Genomic DNA, 20,528 nt, shown 5'->3' with positions numbered 1-20,528 from the left:
TTAATAAATAAGAGTATTCGCGATAGGAGTTGCTTATAAGTAACTTCTTGTACCACATCAGTGTTATGTCAGTTCTGACTCACTTTATGGGTTGCTTAAATTTTAGTAAAATTGTTACAAGCAACTTTACTAAAATTTAAGTAACCCATAAAGTAGGTTAGAGCTGACATGGCACTGATATGATACAGGAATTGCTTATCCTCATTGTAGATGCTCTAAAGCTCTTCAATTATGTGTTACTGCAAGGAGATATATCTAAAAGACACTTAAACAACCAAGTTATATTTAGGTAAGGTATATGGTAAGAAATTGTAATCAAACATTGTAAAGTTTGTTTTGATAGTGGAAGTATCTCTCACACTTTACGTGCAAATGTTGGTTAGATGTGGTCATCAAATTAGTAAAGTTTAAAACTTTTTTAGTTTTTATTTATAAAAATGTGTTATGGATGGTTTCTATTTTTATAAATAAAAGATTAAAATGAGATTTATTTTATTTTATAGAAAGTAAGAATTACACTTGATACAGTTATGAAAATAAGAGATAAAAAAATAGATGATTTTTATTTATTTATTTAGAGACTTAAAAATGAATATTTATAAATTTAAAAAAAAAACTAAAAACATATTTAAAGTGTATAAAAAAAATAGAGGTTGGACTCTTTACTCATTATTGTCTTAAATTTGAGAACAATTGACTGTTCAAAAATTTTAAGAAAATCAAATTCAACACTTTTTTTTTTTTAGATTTGACATTGCTTAGAATAAGATTAGATTGAGTAATATGAGTGAAATATCAAACAACTCTAATAATGATATAAAAAATACCATTTTTAATGATAAACTTTTATAATTTCATGAAATTTAAACACGTTTCAATAAATTACACAAATAAAATTATAAAAATATATACTTTATTTATAATAAATGATATGTGAAAATATTTATTTTACAATTTTCGGTAACAATTTCACCTTTTAATTTGTGTTATTCAGAAACACTCAAAATATAAATCCATCAAAATTTTAAATTATTATTTCATCATACTATATAAATATTGTGATGTTTGTGTAAAATTTGAAAATAAAATATCAAAATAAAAATATTTCATTTAAAATTTTAAATTATTAATAATTCATAATTATTTAGTAAATTTGTTATATATTTATATAGTAAAAAATTTAAATTTATAAAACCAAAATTCTTTTATTGAATATTATATTAGATAAAAACAAAATGTAGTTATATAACTTGAGAAAACCATAGAAGGAAAAAAAAAACTGTCAAACCATAGTAATCAGTGAGTATAATTTACCCCTTCAATAATGATTCGTCGTTTCTTTATTAGTATTTTATAAATTTTAATTATATATAATAAACATATATATTATATAAGTTAATATACTAATTATTAATACAAATAGTTGCATAAAACAATTTTAATTTAAAAATGGAATAAATACTAGTGCAGTTGATAATATCTTCTTTGATTTTCTCAACCGGAGTCTATAATTGAATCATCATATATATAATATAATATGATATAAATTATGTTTTTCTTTAAGAAAAGACGATATATATTTTCTATTAAAAGCAATTCTGCTTGAGATTTATATATATATATATAAATGCTTGAGATAAAATCTTGAAAAACAAAATTGTGATAATTAATGTACATGCTGAAATGAATGAGTTGTTTTTAGTAATAGAGAACTATAAATGAATAAACAAAAGCCTTAATTAAAAAAGAAGGCAAAGAGTGTGGTTGTTTAAGTAGACACCCTAAAGGACGCGCTATAAAACGGTGAGTATCATTGCTTTCTACACTTTATTTTATGGCTCTTTCAAACTTTCATTTCGTTGACAAAATGTCAAAATTAAAAGCATATTCGCCACGTAATCTCATACCCAAAAATCTTATCTCAATAAATTATAAAATACAATCCAAGCGTGTGGTTTAACGATAAGGGTTGGTCCACTCTCAAGTAAGATCAGGAATTTTAATTGTGTCTTGTGTATGCAGCCGCGTTAAATCTTGAGGTCAGTTATCTCACTCTTTCAGGTTCCTCCAACGTAGTGAGGAGATTAGTCACTGCTATCGACGGTGAATACTCCAGGAACGAAAAAAAAAAAAAAAAATATATATATATATATAATACTGTCCTTTTATGAACTAAAATGTTACAAATATCATTTCAACTGCCTTTAAAAAAAACATCCCAATTAATTCTAAAATTAATTTAAAAAAATCATTTTTTCCTGAGTCTAGAACATTTATCGTTGTTTTAATTTCTAGATATCATATAATGTCTTAGAATATGAATTAAAAGTCTAACATAATCTTATAAAATGATACTTATTTTTTATTTATATATTATCATGAAATGAATGCCATAAAGCTATTAATAATAGACTCCGGACATAATTGTTCATATCTGTATAATAGAATTTTGATCAATTGACAAATGTATGCAGAGTTTGACAAAATGGGAAATTGTTTTCTATATTTATTTTTGGAATTAGTTGACTTTTCTATTTTGAATATTCTTGTGACAAATACATCCTCATTCTTTCGAGTATATGTCGAAAACAATATGTTTTTGTTTGGTTAGACTAAAGAAAACGCAGTCAAACACGCAAAATGATCAAAGTAAACTTTATAACCCCACCCAACCCTAGAAGGTCCAATGATTGATTAGAGAAACATTGCACGCTTCAAAAACTATGCTCATGCTTCATAACAGTCCACACTATAATTTCTTCCTTGGTAAAAATGTAAAAGTGCTTCCACTTTAATCTCCAAAGCAATTGCTAATTATCATATCTAATGCATGATTTGCACCAACTAAGGGTGTACAATTATGCTCATTTCCATCGTCCATCTCTAAAACAATGTTTGTGGCAAACAAGGAATAAGACTCCCCTTAATTAGTTCTTTAATATTGAATACTATCGGACTCACTTGTTTTCTCTCTCCTCGTTTTCTCTAATTATGTTTTATAAATTTAAATTATGAAAGTAGCAATGTTGATATTTTCATTTTTATTTTACTAAGTAAATTTTATGTGCCCGAGCCCCCGAAGACATTATTGTCCAACTTGAGAATATTTATTTACAATAGTTGAAAGTTCAACTAGAGAAGAAAAAAAAATTGCTTGATTGAGATCTCGTCGTATTAAACTAGTTTTAAAAGTCGAAAACCATGATAAAAAGACTTTGTACATTTTGTACAAAATTGCAACTCAATTTTCAACAAGTTATAAGGTTGCCTTTTCTTATTTTTTATTTATTTATTTATCATTAGATAGCACAAGTTATAAGTTTAATTAGTGATGAGAAATTCGATCCATAGTCAACTAAACTTTAAATTAACAAAGTTCTTACTTTAGACCTCTTTAAAAAGATATTTTGTATTAATAATTACATAACTTTATAAGAAATATACAAATATAATTTTTTTAAGATCTATTTCTAAAATATTTATATTTTTTTATCAAAAATATTATTATTAATTTAAAAAAAATTATTTTAAAAATTATTTTAGGTCAAATAATATGTTGAGTCAACTCTAGTTCAATCACTAAGGGGTTAGATGCGTGATGGTTATGGCTTGGTTCAAACAAGATTTTGAGATGCTGGTCATGTCTATACCATGCTAGTTGTGAGCCACAATGGGTAATCATTGGTTTATAATTGGTTGAAATCATGGTGCAGTGAGGGCTTATTTTTCATATTACAACACTTGTGTATCCCCACGATCATGAAACATGATCCTTCCTATTGTTATTTTTCATATTGTCGTATCACAACAAAGTTTTGCTATATCAATTCAAGAATTCTTAAGATTTTCAAGGTTTTGCTGCATATATATAATAATAAAAGTCAATCAGTTTAATTTGATCATGGAGAAAGTTAAGTTAGTCAAAGAATAATATGTGAACATTTTCTATGAACTCACGTGGATGGAAAGGTTTCACAAACCATGTGACTCCTTCGTCATTTAGGCCTGCAAGTGAGTTTTACCAAGGGTTGGGTTTTTTCTTGGTTAAGTGGCATGCAATGGCGATGAGTTCTTTTAATTATATCACATGTAAAAGTAAGTTACAGAGTTTGAGTGAACACTTTATTATAAAATAAAAGTCTAGTAATAAAACACCGAGTAAACACTTTTTTTTTTATTAGTCTATTCAACTTTGCCACTTTAATATTCCATATTATTCAATAAAAAAATACGAATTAATAATTTTTTTTGAGGGGTAGAAAGAACAAAATTTACGATGAAAAAGAAATGAAAAGGTAAAAAAAAAAAAGCCCACCTTTTCACCATGATCAATAAATTCCACGCTCAAGTTGGAAGCCTTTCATTCCACATGGGAGTGGGACAGGAGGAATATTAATTTAGTTTACTAAACCACTTTCCACAACTTTGAATTGTTAATTGTAGATTTTGTTTTTTGGTGAAAAAAAAAATAGTAGATGGGAGTTAGAGGAGCTAGTTCTCTTTAATTAATGCATTAAATTAATTTAGGATTCCTCGGTCAAATTGTTGGATTACAATTTAATTTATCCGAAGAATTGTTTCCATATAACTAAAACATTTTAATTTAATGCATTTCGTCTATGTTTGTTTTATTACCATATGATTATGATATATTAATTTGGAAGTTTATTAGGATGATAGATTTATTTATTTTTTAAATCAATATACTATCTGATGAACATATGATAAATGATGATTTATTGGATGAGCATGTAGATTGCATGTAAATGTGGAATTTAAAATCACCACAAGAAATTAAACTTTTAATATGGATAGTGACTAGAATAATCCTCTCCATCAGGCAACAGTAGATTAATAAAGGATTTCAATGCTTTTGTTATGTGTCTTATATCGGTACGGTTCAGTAGTATAATCAAAGTTTTCCCAGTCATATATATAAATAAAAATTTTATAAATTGCGCAGAAACACATTTCAAAGCTAAATAAATGTTTATTACAATTTAGACATAATAAAATTAGTATAAATAACAAAATATATATTAAAAAAAATATACTTTTAAGACTACATTTATTATGTTATTTATTGTGTTAACTTGTTTGAGACTAAACATATTTTTAAGTGTTGGAGACTATATTTTTCTTCGGATAGACAAAATTGACAACTATTACCTTAACATAAATAGGTAAAAAGGAAAATATCCATCCCTTTAAATCATAATAGTTGTGAGTAATCCTAGGAAAAAAAAGGAGGACTTATAGGACGAAGACACATTAACAACAGATTAAGAAGATAGATAGAGTATAAGATTACTTATATACTTCTATGTAAATATATGTATATTTTGTGATAACAAGTAGAAGTCGATTGACGTATCTTTGTGGGTTGTGAGTTTAGGAAGGAAGATTAGGTTCATGTTGGACTTTGGCATCTTATAAAGCAACTAGCTAGTTGGTAATTGCTTCCTACACTTGTCCTTTATAATTACATTCACACGTTTAATTTTATATACTTCTCAAATTAATGTTGAATGGCTTCTAGCTAGACCAAGACCTCATGGTGGGCATTGCTACTACTTTTGACAGGAAAACCTCCACAAGGTCATCTAAAAATTAATGTTGATGCCACAATATTCACTAACATTCGAAATTTTGGTTATGTCTCGTGCATCCGTTATCATCATGACTTATATTCCAAAATAGTTTCATGCAACTGAATCATTTTCTCAATGAAAGAAGTGGCTCTTGTCTTATACAGTATTGTTTTCTAATTCTTAAATTTTACAAAATTATCATATTTTTAGCCTTTTAATGAGTGATTAAACCACATTATATCTTTTAAATAGAAGACTAAAATTGATTTTTTATAATGATTTGAAAAACAGTTTAAGAGTTAAAAATATATTTAAGCTTAAATATTAAAAGATTAAATCATATAAATTTAACAATTACTTTTCTATAATTTCTATTAACATGCTATACATGTAGTGAATCAAATGAGCAACTGCTACCAACTACTTTCTTACCATAGTGGTTTTGGTAGATACGATACGTGGTTGTGTTGTTTGGTTGGACATAGAAATTGAGAATCACTATTTTAATCTGTTTTTTGTTCTTGTTCTTTTTCCCAGAGATTGAACCATGATCTTATGTATCATGTGTCCTTAGCGTATCATGTGGGGTACAGGGAGATTGTGTTTTTGGTTTTTTAGTATTTTGCTTTTCACTTATTGGCCATTCGGGCCTTACTTGTGGGAAACAAGTGAGAAATGGCCATTTTTTTAGGCTTTATTAGTTTATTTACTTGTTTTTCACTGTCCTAGCTTTACTTTTAGGAAGAAAAATCAATAGCTAGTACCTTTTATCTATCACCACTGTTCATGTTAACCAAAAGACAAAAATGTAAACCTTCATGATAGTGGTTGAATTATTGTTTTAGGGAGGAATCATAATCATTATTAAGATTTATAACAAGCACCATGGAAAGAGACAAAGAAGAGAGTTTGAGAGGAGTTTGTATGACGTGGGCAGCAAGTGGATTGAGATCAACTAAAATGTCGGTTTATTTACAAACAATTCTTTTCTAATTTGAGATTTAATTAATCATTTTTTCTTCAGCTTTTATCATTTAAAAAAATCAGTATTATTTATTATTCAAAATATTTATTATTGAGCCCACAAACTAGTCCATTAACTGACGGGCTAAGTAAGTTGGATCCAAATAAGACAAATCGTGATTCAAATAAGCAAATGAGCTTAATAGAGACCATTAAAATAAGCATCAATAATAGAACTTGGATCCTAGATGTGTATGTTGATTCCCTTCTCCATAGAAGCAAATGGTACTATTGCTGATAATAAAAATAAATAAATTAACCGAATTTACCCAATATAGAGATAATTAAGAAGGTTGCATAAGTAAACATTTAACCTATGGAAAAGTGATTAGATTATATAATTAACAAATAGCACCGAATCTTAATTCAGATTGATAAAAATAATTAATAACATTATTTTACTATTTGTCATGCATAATTAAATTCATATTGTACTGTGAAAAGTTTCTTCACAAAAAAAAGTTATGATTCTTTTTTTTTTTTCTTTCGAAGAGCTTAATTTCTATATATTATTAATTTAAAAAGTTTTATTTTCTCATACAACAAAAAATTGTAGTTGGCATATTGTTGTTATACTTCAGTGTATTTTTTATTCTATTTATTCAAAATGAGAACTATGCAAACTATATTTAAAATGTATTCTATAGTGAAATATTTTTTTATATTAAAACTATATGAAATATTTAATAAACTACTTCAATCGACTATAATATTTGGTACATTTCATCTTTTTAATCATAAACTCGGTTAAAAAAATTGATAATTTATATTGTTAAACTTCACAAATATTACACACATTACCTTGAAGTATTATTTAATTTGAATAATTTATAATAAACTATAAAATAAAAAAAATTAATTTCTTAACATAATTATAAATATAACTAATTTTAATATTCAAATAAACTCATTCAACAAGTATTATAGTTGTACCTGCACAAGGAGACACGAGTAATTTTATTGTTCTATATGCACTTATAATCTTCAATCACCAAGTTTTCATCCTTCAAGTCTTTGGCCATATTGTTGTACTCGTCTGAAGTGGTAAGTGTCTTCAGTCCTACCTGTTTGAGGGGAAAAAGAAGTGTACTTGCAAATGTCTTTTTGACGTTTAAGTAAGTTTTCGATCCCAAGTAAGTTAATACAATTAATTCAGTAATAATTATGATTTAAAAGTACGTTTTTCTCTTTAATACATCATTATTTATACTAACTTTACTGTGTCAAAGACTCTTGAAAACTTTATAAATCTTGTGAAAAATTTATACTTTTTCCCATTTTTGCTAAATGTTGTACGATTGATGCCCCTCCAAATCTAAATCACCTTTTTGCCCAAAAATTCTCACAAAATCTAAGACACTTCTTCTTTGTGCACGACTGCCTCTTCTAGGACTGTTGTGTTACCTTTCCTTTTAATCCTTTCATTACTAGTGTTCTTAGGGTTCTTAACATTGTCCTTACTCAACTTCATCTAAATAATTGGACTGCAATGCAAGTCTTTTGAAATCTTTGTAAATATGTTCATGTTAAGCTTACCTCCAGTCTATTCTTTCATCATTATTATTGTCATCCTAGTATGCAAGTCAAGTGGATATCCCTAGCTTAGCTCTCAAATCAAAAGCTCTTAAAATCCTACACTTTTTTTTTATAAAAACTTTAAAGTAGGCCTTTTCAAAATTGGAATCCATCCTTCACGTCATTTTTACTTTTTTTATAACCAAAACAAACCACTTTTTCCTTTATATTGGACTTGTGTTCAACTTTGGTATGATGAACTTCTTGTTGATTATCTTATTGCCAAAGAGATCTCAGATTTTTCTTTCTTGAACACCTTGCCTCAGAATCTTTCTTATTGCCATTTAATTGATTTGCATAAATCCTTCAAACCCATAAGGGATTTTGAAGGTAAACTTTGTTCTTGAAAAATATCTATTAGTATATTGCTTTGATTGTTGACTTCTTTTTTTCTTTTAGGTATTATGGCTTCTACCAGTGCTAAAGTGGCTTCCTTTTGTCAAGTTCGCAAAGAATGTGCCTGCACTGAGGTTGTTGTTGCCAACAACCCTCCGACTTAACCAAGGGTCTCCTAAGATCCCTCTATGGACATTATCCCCCTTAATATGAGAAGAAACCTTAAGGGAAAGGTTCAACTAAGAAAAAGGGTCGCAAACAAAAAAACACCGCACATTTGGCGACCGAGGTTGAGAAGGAAAGAAGATTAAAACAAAATAAGCCATCATCTTATGTGGGTCCCCATTTCATTCCTTCTCCAATAGTCACAAGCACTTTTCTCTCTTCAACTCTTAACACCCGAGAGATGTTTGGTCAAAGCCTTCTTTCAGGTGAGGGTTGTGATTTCCTAGCCCAAGAACATCTTTTGATCAAATAGCCAATGTTTGAATTAATAGGTTGATCACTAGAAATCGTTTAGACATTGTTTATGGAGTCGATAGTTGAAACATACAAGCTTTGGTCAAAGTTGAAAGAGTCTAAGACTACTTTTGCCTTTGCTATCTCTACCAACCAAGAGGTTCATGCTGAAAATCAAAAGATTGAAGTTGATTGTCAAAGACTTCTAAAGTTGGTTGATAACTTGAAAGATCAAGTCAAGGAGTCAAATGATGTTAAGGCCAAGTTAACTGAAGAATTTGTAAAGCGTCTTGAGTCTTTAATTATTAAGAAGGATAATGTTGTTGCCACCTTATGAAGCTTACAAGGCTAAGGCTAAAGATAAAATTTATTAAGAACACAAAGGGACTTTCATATTGTACGTTAGGTTAAGCATTTTTTGAAAGTCTCCCAAAACTTCCAATTTGATCTTATGAAAAACTTTTATAAGGGGGACTTTCTTGACTTGGATGATATTCAAATAAACTCATTCAACGAGTATTACATTTGTACCTGAATAGGGGCACACGAGTAATTTTATTGTTTTATATGCATTCCTAATCTTCTGTCACCAAGTCTTCGTACTTCAATTCTTTGACTATTGACCTTCCTATTAATGTCCTTGATTGTAGTTATTCAAAGGGGTAAATGTCTTCAATCCTACTCAAGTAAGTCTTCTATCTCAGTTAAGTCAACCCAATTAATACAATAATAAATGTGATTTAAAAGTATCTTCATCTCCTTAATACATCATTATTTATACTAACTTTATTAATTCATGCCTTAATGGTAAGTCCAATAACTATCTGATTACGTTTAATTAGTGCTTCTACTACATTCTTAAAATGTTTATTCATATAATTTTTAGCAGATATTCGATAAGTTTTTTATTTTATCCTTTGACTAAATCCTACCAGCATAACATCTAATTAAATCCTATCTTTGATTTTAGCAGATAATATTTATATTTATCCTTTTATTCTCTTACTCCTCCCCTTCATACTTTCCTTTTCCCATCTTTCCACAACCAAATATGTCAAAATTATAGACATATAAAGAAACATGAGTTTTTAACAATTTTTTTAGATAAAGTATTTTAGTGTTAAAATAATATTTTTTCAATAAAACTTATGTTTTCCACACACAAGTTAATCTCTGATTAATTTTAAAATATAAAAAAAATGCAGGCTTAGATGCCCTAATTCGACCTAGAAAAATAGTCCCCTAGTAAAACATCATGTTATTGTAAACCACAAGGTTCCAAATAATTATGAAAATAAATTTGTAATTTTCTAATTTCTAGGGCTGGAAAGTAAATACGCACCTAAATCCTAGCATACACATGGCGAGACATGAGAGGTCTTCTAACTTGCAAGGAGAATCTGGTGGGACCCACCCTTGCCCAAAACATTATCCTATCCAGAAATCCAATGTTCCATAATGTAACGTTGCTTTTTTGTGGCCGCAAATGCTCTCTCAAATTTCATGGATCACATTCAAATCCTCTCAAAATTACCATTTTTCTTTCTTTCTGAAAAGCCCTCTGAAAAAGAAAAAAGAAAAAAAAAAATTTCGCTGTCAACCCCCAAAACCACACCAATGCTTCTCATAGTTTCACGAACTGGGTTCACTACACCCCAGCTTCATACACACTTGTCAAATACTCTGCAGTCATCTGATCGAATTTCCTTGCATCATGGACCATAGTGTTCATCCTTTTCTGGTGCATAGCTATCTCTTCTCAGTTTCTATATTCAAATTTTGACTTAATTCTTATTTGTATTCAAACTTTCAGCACTTGTATATTCTGGACTGAATAATGGGTTGCATACTATTCTATGTTTAGCTTAGCATGCTGGTTTAACATGGTGTTGGTGGAAGGATGAGTGGGACATCGGTCCTTAGCCAAACCCATCTTTTGTCACTGCCAAGTAATCCACCTCAAAGCTCTGAATTGAATTCAAAGTTCAATAATAAGGGATGGTTGTCTTTGCTTAAGAGATGCAAGAGCATGGAAGAGTTTAAGCAAGTTCATGCCCAAATTCTAAAATTGGGCCTTTTCTTGGATTCTTTCTGTGGTAGCAATCTTGTTGCCACTTGTGCTCTTTCAAAATGGGGCAGCATGGAGTATGCTTGCTCTATCTTTAGGCAAATTGAGGAACCGGGTAGCTTTGAGTACAACACCATGATTAGAGGACGTGTCAATAACATGAATCTAGAAGAAACCTTGTTTCTTTATGTTGAAATGCTTGAAAGAGGCATTGAACCTGACAAGTTCACCTACCCGTTTGTATTCAAGGCATGTTCTCTATTAGGTGCTCTCAAGGAAGGAGTGCAAATTCATGGCCACATTTTTAAGGCTGGTCTTGATGGTGATACCTTTGTGCAAAACAGCTTGATCAGCATGTATGGCAAGTGTGGGGCAATAAAGCATGCTTATGCTGTGTTTGAGCAAATGGATGAAAGGAGTGTGGCTTCATGGAGTGCCATCATTGGTGCTCATGCTAGTGTGGAGATGTGTCAAGAGTGCTTAATGCTTCTTGGGGACATGAGCAGTGAGGGGCGGCATAGGGCTGAAGAGAGCATTCTAGTTAGTGCTCTTTCTGCTTGCACCCATTTGGGGTCTCCTATTCTTGGAAGGTGCATACATGGGATCTTGTTGAGGAACATTAGTGAACTCAATGTTGTTGTGAAGACTTCATTAATTGACATGTATGTCAAGTGTGGTTGCCTTGAGAAAGGGCTTAGTGTGTTCCAAAATATGGCTGAGAAGAACAGGTTTTCTTACACAGTAATGATCGCGGGGCTTGCCATTCATGGGCGTGGTAGGGAAGCTCTAAGAGTTTTCTCTGACATGATGGAAGAAGGTTTGGCACCAGATGATGTTGTCTATGTGGGTGTGTTGAGTGCTTGCAGCCATGCTGGTCTTGTCAATGAGGGTCTACAATTTTTCAATCGCATGAGATTTGAACACAAGATCAAACCAACAGTTCAGCACTATGGTTGCATGGTGGATCTTATGGGGAGAGCAGGGATGCTCAGGGAAGCTTATGGCCTCATAAAGAGAATGCCAATTAAGCCTAATGACGTGGTTTGGAGGAGCCTTCGTAGTGCTTGTAAGGTTCACCTTAACTTGGAAATAGGGGTGATTGCAGCTGAGAATCTTTTCAAGGTGAATCAGCACAACCCCGTGGACTATTTGATGCTAGCAAATATGTTTGCAAGAGCCAAAAAATGGGATGATGTGGCTAGGATCAGAACAAAAATGGCTGAAAAACACTTGGTGCAACTGCAAACACCTGGTTTTAGTTTGGTTGAAGCAAATAGGAAGGTGTACAAGTTTGTTTCACAGGACAAGTCTAAACCATAATGTGACACCATCTATGATATGATTCACCAAATGGAATGGAAGTTGAAATTTGAAGGCTATACACCAGACATGTCACAAGTGTTGCTTGATGTGAATGAAGAAGAAAAGAGGGAGAGATTCAAATATCATAGTCAGAAGTTGTCAATTGCTTTTGCACTAATACAGACATCTGAGGGTTCTCCCATAAGAATATCAAGAAATCTAAAGATGTGTAGCGACTGTCATACGTACACTAAGTTCATTTCCATGATCTATGAACGGGAAATCACTCTAAGAGACCATAATCGCTGCCACCATTTTAAAGATGCAACTTGCTCATGTAAAGATTATTGGTGAATTTCATTACATTTATGCTTAAAGGATTCTTATAGGGATAGTATTTTTACTTCTTGATATTTCCCACACATATTTGTTATTCGAGTAAATAGATAACTAATTGACATATGATTGGGACATTGTGGTATCTTGAGCATCTTTTTTTCTACCAATGATATTGTTATCCATAGCACACAAGCAACTCAAGAAAAAAGGTTTTGGTTAAATCGTTTGACATATTCCCTCATTTAGGCCCTTTCACCCTTATGAGTTGATACCTGAGACACCAAAGAAGGTTTATTTCTGTTTCTTTGTGATCATTCTAAATATTCCTCGTGAAACTCATAATAAATAATAAAGGAATGTTAACACATTCTCTCTAACACTCTTTATTATTGGTTGAAATTTGGTGAAATTTTGTATGTCCCGCATCTCATTTAATATGCCTCTCTCCTAATTTAGTGGTAGAATTTACTAAAATTTGTAATTTTCAACCAATAAAAGAGAGGATATTAGCAAGAGAGCATCACTATCATTTATCTAAATAATATTACTAAAACTTTGGTCTTTAATCGAACTGAATGACATTATATGATCCATATAGCCTACCTCACCTAATGGGTTAAGGTTTTGTTTTTGATATTGTATTCTAGACATCCCTCAGCAGGAATTCAAACAGAATGAATATAGCTTACTTGGTCAATGGTGGTAGCTGGGCATCCAGGTTATCTGAATAAGTTTCAGACTTTGGGATACGGTCATCAAGTGAAAAATCCATGAAAGCCAAACCATTTCCCTGAGTAACCCCTTCTGCATATAGAATATCCCTTTCCGAAGGTTCATATTCATTGCTAGATATCTCAACGGCCTGAAGGAAACAAGTATGTTATCCAGCTATACATGCCAATACCATCAAATTATCAAAGTTGAAAAGGCAAACCAAGCTAGCAAAATAATAACCCTTTCAATTGTAATATACAATAGACATAATCTTATAGTAACATCTATAATTGTTAATAATCAGAACCAATAATGACAAAAAAAATCACATAAAAAGACCATAATTTCAAGACAAGTGGGGACAAGAAGGAAAAATCATGTTTCTTGGTATGAGTAGGAAACAAGTCTTGAATTGGTTCTTCATTTTCCCTCCATTACAACCTTTTCATTTTTGCTCCTACCAAGCAAACCCAGGTACTCATGCTTAAAACCTCCATGTGTTCTACTATTTTCATTTCCAACAAATCCTAAAAAAAAATAGCAGACAATATGGATATTGCAGAGATACAAAGTTGATAGCAGAAATTGGACAACTAGACTATTTCGTTATGCAGATAAAGAATGCTGGGAATATTAACAAATTTCTCAGAACATAAAATTAGTAAAAAATAGCAAGAACAAAAACTGATGGCTAGGGGAAGATTTAGCAAACATCAGATGCCCGACAATTTTTACTGAATAAAAGGACACAGTTTCAAGGACAGTTGAGCAATTACCCGGCTTAAGAAGTATTCTGCAATATCTGGAAGAAAGTGAAGCTCAATTTTTCTTTTGAAGGTTTCTTGTATTGCTGGATCCTTCCATACTTCTTCAACTAAGGGTGCATATTCACGTGTGGCTGCAGGGAAGAATGCATCTAAATCCCCAGTGGCTATAATGTCAAGGAGCCAGTCAGAGAAATGTTTTAGTCTTGGGTTGAGGGAATAGATGCATTCACTAATATTGCTTATTTCACCATTGCTGCCTGAATAGATATTAAAAGAAAGTTATATAATGGAAGCAATATGATGCCATTACAGGATTAACATAAAAGTTGGCCATGAATTAACATTGCCACAGATCTATACTCCGAAACAACACATTTGCAGCAGCTTAGATAAATCAGAAATCAACTCATGTTTATATATATGAACAATATTTATTGTAAACATTTTGTTACCTACTACCAGGAGCCACAAACTCAACTTAGTTTAATTTAATACCAGAAAAGTTACACATTTTTAACTCTTTCCAGTTTCCAGGTCAATCAGTAATAAAAAGAACACCGCAGATGTGTTGTCTGCCTTAACGAGATGAGACACTCAACCATTTTTTTAGGAAAGTAAATATTATAAGTCACAAAATTAGCAATCACACAACACATTTTCTGAAGTAGCTTCTAACTTTATGGTACATTTAAAAATCTAGTCACAGAGGGTGGTATTCCACATCCAATTCAATTGGCTGTTCCACTGAGAATACACTTATTGTCTTCTCACTAGCACTTAGCAACCAGTTTTCTTGGTATTAAGGTAAACTCCATTCATCCCCTCGAGATGTTGTGGCACTTAATAAGTTCTTAAAAGAATAGCATTTGATGTTCTATCAGTTTTGAATTTTCTTTTTCATTGTTAAAACTAAAAAGCTCCCAACTATAAATAGGATATGGCACTGAAACAGAACTTCACAATTTGATAAGGAAGAAAGAGTACTAGGAAATTGAAACTTGATAAGGAAGAACGAGTACTTGGAAAATGAAATTAAGAAAAAGAAATTCACTCATTTTACCAAGCTATACATTAATTCTCCCAATAGAAGGCATATTATAGAAAGTATAGCAAAATCAATGATAAAAATATCCAGGTTTCAACACCGAAGACTAAAATTTAGAAATACTGTATACTATCAACCTAATGAGCCAAGCCACGAAGAATAGACATAATTTCCTCCTTCATTCCATGCTTAGGGTTAGGGAGCCTAAGAAATGAAGAGAATAACTAATGCAAGAACAAATGAAGTGTATAGGTTCAACTAGATGTAGTTGAAATGATAAGGCATTAAATGAGTTTGCGGCATTTATTCATAGAATGTGTCATCTAAGATAAACAGTAAACACATGAAGTGTAAACTTGAAAACAAAATTACTATGGACTGAAAAATTACCTAGTTCCGTAGTTTGATTTTCACCAGGAGAACCTTGTCCATTCATTCTAGAAACAGCCTCCTCTTCAAAACGCTCTCTTCCATCAAGTAAAATGCTAAGATATTTATACATGTTGCTCTGGTCATCAGTTTGACATCCTGCAGCTCTTCAGCAGAAAATTTGTTCCCATACAAAAATTTGGCCTGCTCAACAATTGCAAGAGTACAACAGAGGAGAATCATGTTACAAGAAAATCAGTATTAAACACCAGGACAAAAAAATATTGTTATTTGAATTCCGTTAGCATAAATGAAGAGACTACAAATATTTTTACTTGGTTTCATATCAACTCCCACCCTTCCATCTCCCAATAAAAGAATCAAAGAAATGGGGGCCGGAAGAGAGAAATAAGGAACATTAGCCTAAAGAAATAACACCAATAAAGTTCTCATACATATTTGCTACTCTTATTTTGAAATAAAATTGCTTATCTCATAAGTATTTACCATGAACATAATTCTAAACATTGAAAATAAAAGCCATACCTGCTTAAATATAGTGCTAGTACCAGATCCTTGAATTCCAAGAAGAAGAAGCTTCTGAATTTTTTTCGGTTCCAGATAATTAGGAGCTATGGTATAGTGACTAGTTTCATCCTTTGGCACATGAGGCTGACCATGGGGAAAAGGTAGAGAGAATAAGGCACATACGAATCTTGTTGATGCCTGTCAAGGGAAAAGTAAGCATCACTTTCATTGATATTCTATGTGTTCATATGATGTAAGATGTTCCCACCCAAAAATATTGGTGAATACCTTCTCCCAAATGTTTCCTCTTATATTATTTTGACCTTCCTCCTCATAACGACCATCATCGTAAACCCAAAAATGTGTATCACGGGGGCACTGCACATTTGCCAGCTGAAAATTCAAAGAACAAGGTTATTCCATTGATTTTAATAAAACCATGATGTTATGATAATGAAGGATCCTCCAAAGATTAAAAGGGATCATCAGACCACAACTATAGACTTGTTAAAAATGTTTGATTATTGTCCAAATGTGTCATTAAAGATTGGAATTTTTTTTTAGCAAAGTAGTATGAGCATCAATTAGGTGACAGGTGTTTTGTTATTATCCTTTTCAGTTATGATTTAAGAATATTTTATCATTTCCAAAATCTTCTGATCTTTGGGAAACAACAGCAGCCTGTTGTTCGTATTTTGAACAATCTGGTGGCACACCCCACTCTTTCCATTTCACTCCTACCTCTGACAACATAATCCAACAAATTGCAGCTAAATTTAGTATTATATAAATGGTTAAAAATTTAAACAAAGATAAAAGCCTACCTTGAGTACCCTCAATTCAAGTTTTGTGATCTCTCGACCATTCATGTAAACCTCAGTGTTTCCATTACTAGCATCGAGGCTAAGTTTCCCACTGAAATTCAAGTTTGAACTTATGATTCTGTCAGGTTTTTCCCCTTCCTATAAGATGAACAAGTACAGAAGTTAAATCCTGTTATCTGTTTACAGAATAAAATATAGCATTGTGATAAGTTAACCTGATCAATTTGGAAATAAAAATTTTAATATGCTAGGAAAATGGAAATATACATGTTGACAAGTCCACCTTGTGAATTTGAAAATAAATTTTTCATTGCAACACTCCATCACCTTTCCCCAGAGACCAGATTCTTTGTCATAGCAATATCTACCAGGCTTCAGCTTACGTGGAGGTAAGGGGCATCCGAGTAATTCTGCCATCTCATCAGGCTTCAGGGGCAAACCATTGACAATCAGCTGCTCTGGCCGAAGCTGATTAGCAGAACATTCTTTCTCTGCTTTCATAATTTGCTTGACTTCTAGAGGACTTAACAGTCGAGACAACACCCTTGAATATTTACCCAATTTTAGTCGCTTTGATTCATCAATTGGCTGACCAATGTCGCGAGACATGAGAGGTCTTCAAACTTGCGAGGAGAATCTGGTGGGACCCACCCTTTCCCAAAACATTATCCTATCCAGAAATCCCATGTTCCATAATGTAACGTTGCTTTTTTGTGGCCGCAAATGCTCTCTCAAATTTCATGGATCACATTCAAATCCTCTCAAAATTACCATTTTACTTTCTTTCTGAAAAGCCCTCTGAAAAAGAAAAAAGAAAAAAAAAATTCTTTTTTCGCTGTCAACCCCCAAAACCACACCAATGCTTCTCACAGTTTCACGAACTGGGTTCACTACACCCCAGCTTCATACACACTTGTCAAATACTCTGCAATCATCTGATCGAATTTCCTTGCATCATGGACCATAGTGTTCATCCTTTTCTGGTGCATAACTATCTCTTCTCAGTTTCTATATTCAAATTTTGACTTAATTCTTACTTGTATTCAAACTTTCAGCACTTGTATATTCTGGACTGAATAATGGGTTGCATATTATTCTATGTTTAGCTTAGCATGCTGGTTTAGCATGGTGTTGGTGGAAGGATGAGTGGGACATCGGTCCTTAGCCAAACCCATCTTTTGTCACTGCCAAATAATCCACCTCAAAGCTCTGAATTGAATTCAAAGTTCAATGATAAGGGATGGTTGTCTTTGCTTAAGAGATGCAAGTGCATGGAAGAGTTTAAGCAAGTTCATGCTCAAATTCTAAAACTGGGCCTTTTCTTGGATTCTTTCTGTGGTAGCAATCTTGTTGCCACTTGTGCTCTTTCAAAATGGGGCAGCATGGAGTATGCTTGCTCTATCTTTAGGCAAATTGAGGAACCGGGTAGCTTTGAGTACAACACCATGATTAGAGGAAGTGTCAATAACATGAATCTAGAAGAAGCATTGTTTCTTTATGTTGAAATGCTTGAAAGAGGCATTGAACCTGAAAAGTTCACCTACCCGTTTGTATTCAAGGGATGTTCTCTATTAGGTGCTCTCAAGGAAGGAGTGCAAATTCATGGCCATATTTTTAAGGCTGGTTTTGATGGTGATACCTTTGTGCAAAATAGCTTGATCAGCATGTATGGCAAGTGTGGGGCAATAAAGCATGCTTATGCTGTGTTTGAGCAAATGGATGAAAGGAGTGTGGCTTCATGGAGTGCCATCATTGGTGCTCATGCTAGTGTGGAGATGTGGCAAGAGTGCTTGATGCTTCTTGGGGACATGAGTAGTGAGGGGCAGCATAAGGCTGAAGAGAGCATTCTAGTTAGTGCTCTTTCTACTTGCACCCATTTGGGGTCTCCTATTCTTGGAAGGTGCATACATGGGATCTTGTTGAGGAACATTAGTGAACTCAATGTTGTTGTGAAGACTTCATTAATTGACATGTATGTCAAGTGTGGTTGCCTTGAGAAAGGGCTTAGTGTGTTCCAAAATATGGCTGAGAAGAACAAGTTTTCTTACACGGTAATGATCGCGGGGCTTGCCATTGATGGGCGTGGTAGGGAAGCTCTAAGAGTTTTCTCTGACATGATGGAAGAAGGTTTGGCACCAGATGATGTTGTCTATGTGGGTGTGTTGAGTGCTTGCAGCCATGCTAGTCTTGTCAATGAGGGTCTACAATTTTTCAATCGCATGAGATTTGAACACAAGATCAAACCAACAGTTCAACACTATGGTTGCATGGTGGATCTTATGGGGAGAGCAGGGATGCTCAGGGAAGCTTATGACCTCATAAAGAGAATGCCAATTAAGCCTAATGACGTGGTTTGGAGGAGCCTTCTTAGTGCTTGTAAGGTTCACCTTAACTTGGAAATAGGGGTGATTGCAGCTGAGAATCTTTTCAAGTTGAATCAGCACAACCCCGGGGACTATTTGATGCTAGCAAATATGTTTGCAAGAGCCAAAAAATGGAATGATGTGGCTAGGATCAGAACAGAAATGGCTGAAAAACACTTGGTGCAACTGCAAACACTTGGTTTTAGTTTGGTTGAAGCAAATAGGAAGGTGTACAAGTTTGTTTCACAGGACAAGTCTAAACCACAATGTGACACCATCTATGATATGATTCACCAAATGGAATGGCAGTTGAAATTTGAAGGCTATAGACCAGACATGTCACAAGTTTTGCTTGATGTGAATGAAGAAGAAAAGAGGGAGAGATTGAAATATCATAGTCAGAAGTTGGCAATTGCTTTTGCACTTATACAGACATCTGAGGGTTCTCCCATAAGAATATCAAGAAATCTAAAGATGTGTAGCGACTGTCATACGTACACTAAGTTCATTTCCATGATCTATGAGCAGGAAATCACTGTAAGAGACCGTAATCGCTTCCACCATTTTAAAGATGGAACTTGCTCATGTAAAGATTATTGGTGAATTTCATTACATTTATGCTTAAAGGATTCTTATAGGGATAGTATTTTTACTTCTTGACATTTCCCACACATATTTGTTATTGGAGTAAATAGATAACTAATTGACATATGATTGGGACATTGTGGTATCTTGAGCATCTCTTTTTCTACCAATGATATTGTTACCCATAGCACACAAGGAACTCAAGAAAAAAGGTTTTGGTTAAATCGTTTGTCATATTCCATTTACTTGTTATAGAAATTGTAGGTACATCCTAATAAGAATAAGCAAAGATGTTGTCAGCGAGTAGATAAATTTGACGTAACTTTTGTTTTCTTTAGGCTATAGAAGACAGTTACAGAAATTCTTGGTTTTCAGAAACATAGCAAATGAAGGAAAAGCTCATTTCTCATTGTACTGTTTTCAATTTTTGGCTTCCCACCCCTCAAATAACAATACCGCGTTGTATTTAATAGAAACCACTTTGTTTATGACTCTGGATGATACAAATACTCAGAATTTGTTAATCTTTTATATTATTATTATACTTATACATTCAAAAAGAAGTTTGTATTCGTGCATAAGTCTAAAGTGTTTATCTTTCTTTGTGAACTTGATAAGAATTCCTCACATAAAACACGAT

The 20,528-nt window shown here is 32.5% G+C and overlaps 2 protein-coding genes and 1 pseudogene across 2 annotated transcripts; 2 read left to right on the top strand and 1 right to left on the bottom strand.

Annotated features, from left to right (window-relative positions):
* Positions 1–7,361: 7,361 nt before the first annotated feature.
* On the bottom strand, positions 7,362–17,597 carry LOC109807996 (extra-large guanine nucleotide-binding protein 3-like). The gene is given in 9 exon segments (XM_083067196.1): positions 7,362–7,678; positions 13,383–13,555; positions 14,184–14,431; positions 15,610–15,732; positions 15,735–15,792; positions 16,135–16,314; positions 16,405–16,509; positions 16,941–17,078; positions 17,208–17,597. Coding segments are annotated over 9 exon segments (1,371 nt in total). The 5' UTR covers positions 17,550–17,597; the 3' UTR covers positions 7,362–7,674.
* LOC145953279 (pentatricopeptide repeat-containing protein At1g31920 pseudogene) lies at positions 10,561–12,889 on the top strand (annotated as a pseudogene).
* Positions 17,598–18,082: 485 nt separating the features above from the next.
* Positions 18,083–20,112, top strand: LOC109807994 (pentatricopeptide repeat-containing protein At1g31920). The gene has a single exon (XM_020370776.3). It carries the CDS (start codon positions 18,083–18,085, stop codon positions 19,904–19,906), a length of 1,824 nt encoding a protein of 607 aa, XP_020226365.2. The 3' UTR covers positions 19,907–20,112.
* The last annotated feature ends 416 nt before the right edge of the window (positions 20,113–20,528 follow it).

The sequence above is a fragment of the Cajanus cajan genome, chromosome 11, assembly GCF_000230855.2.
Source record: "Cajanus cajan strain Asha chromosome 11, NIPB_CcT2T_4, whole genome shotgun sequence".
Taxonomy (NCBI): Eukaryota; Viridiplantae; Streptophyta; class Magnoliopsida; order Fabales; family Fabaceae; genus Cajanus; species Cajanus cajan.
Note: the sequence above shows the minus strand (reverse complement) of the source record. Positions and strands in the feature narration are given on the sequence as shown.

What these genes read in the sequence shown, in the direction of transcription:
- LOC109807994 (XM_020370776.3), top strand. Translation starts at nt 18,083, where the DNA reads ATGAGTGGGACATCGGTCCTTAGCCAAACCCATCTTTTGTCACTGCCA.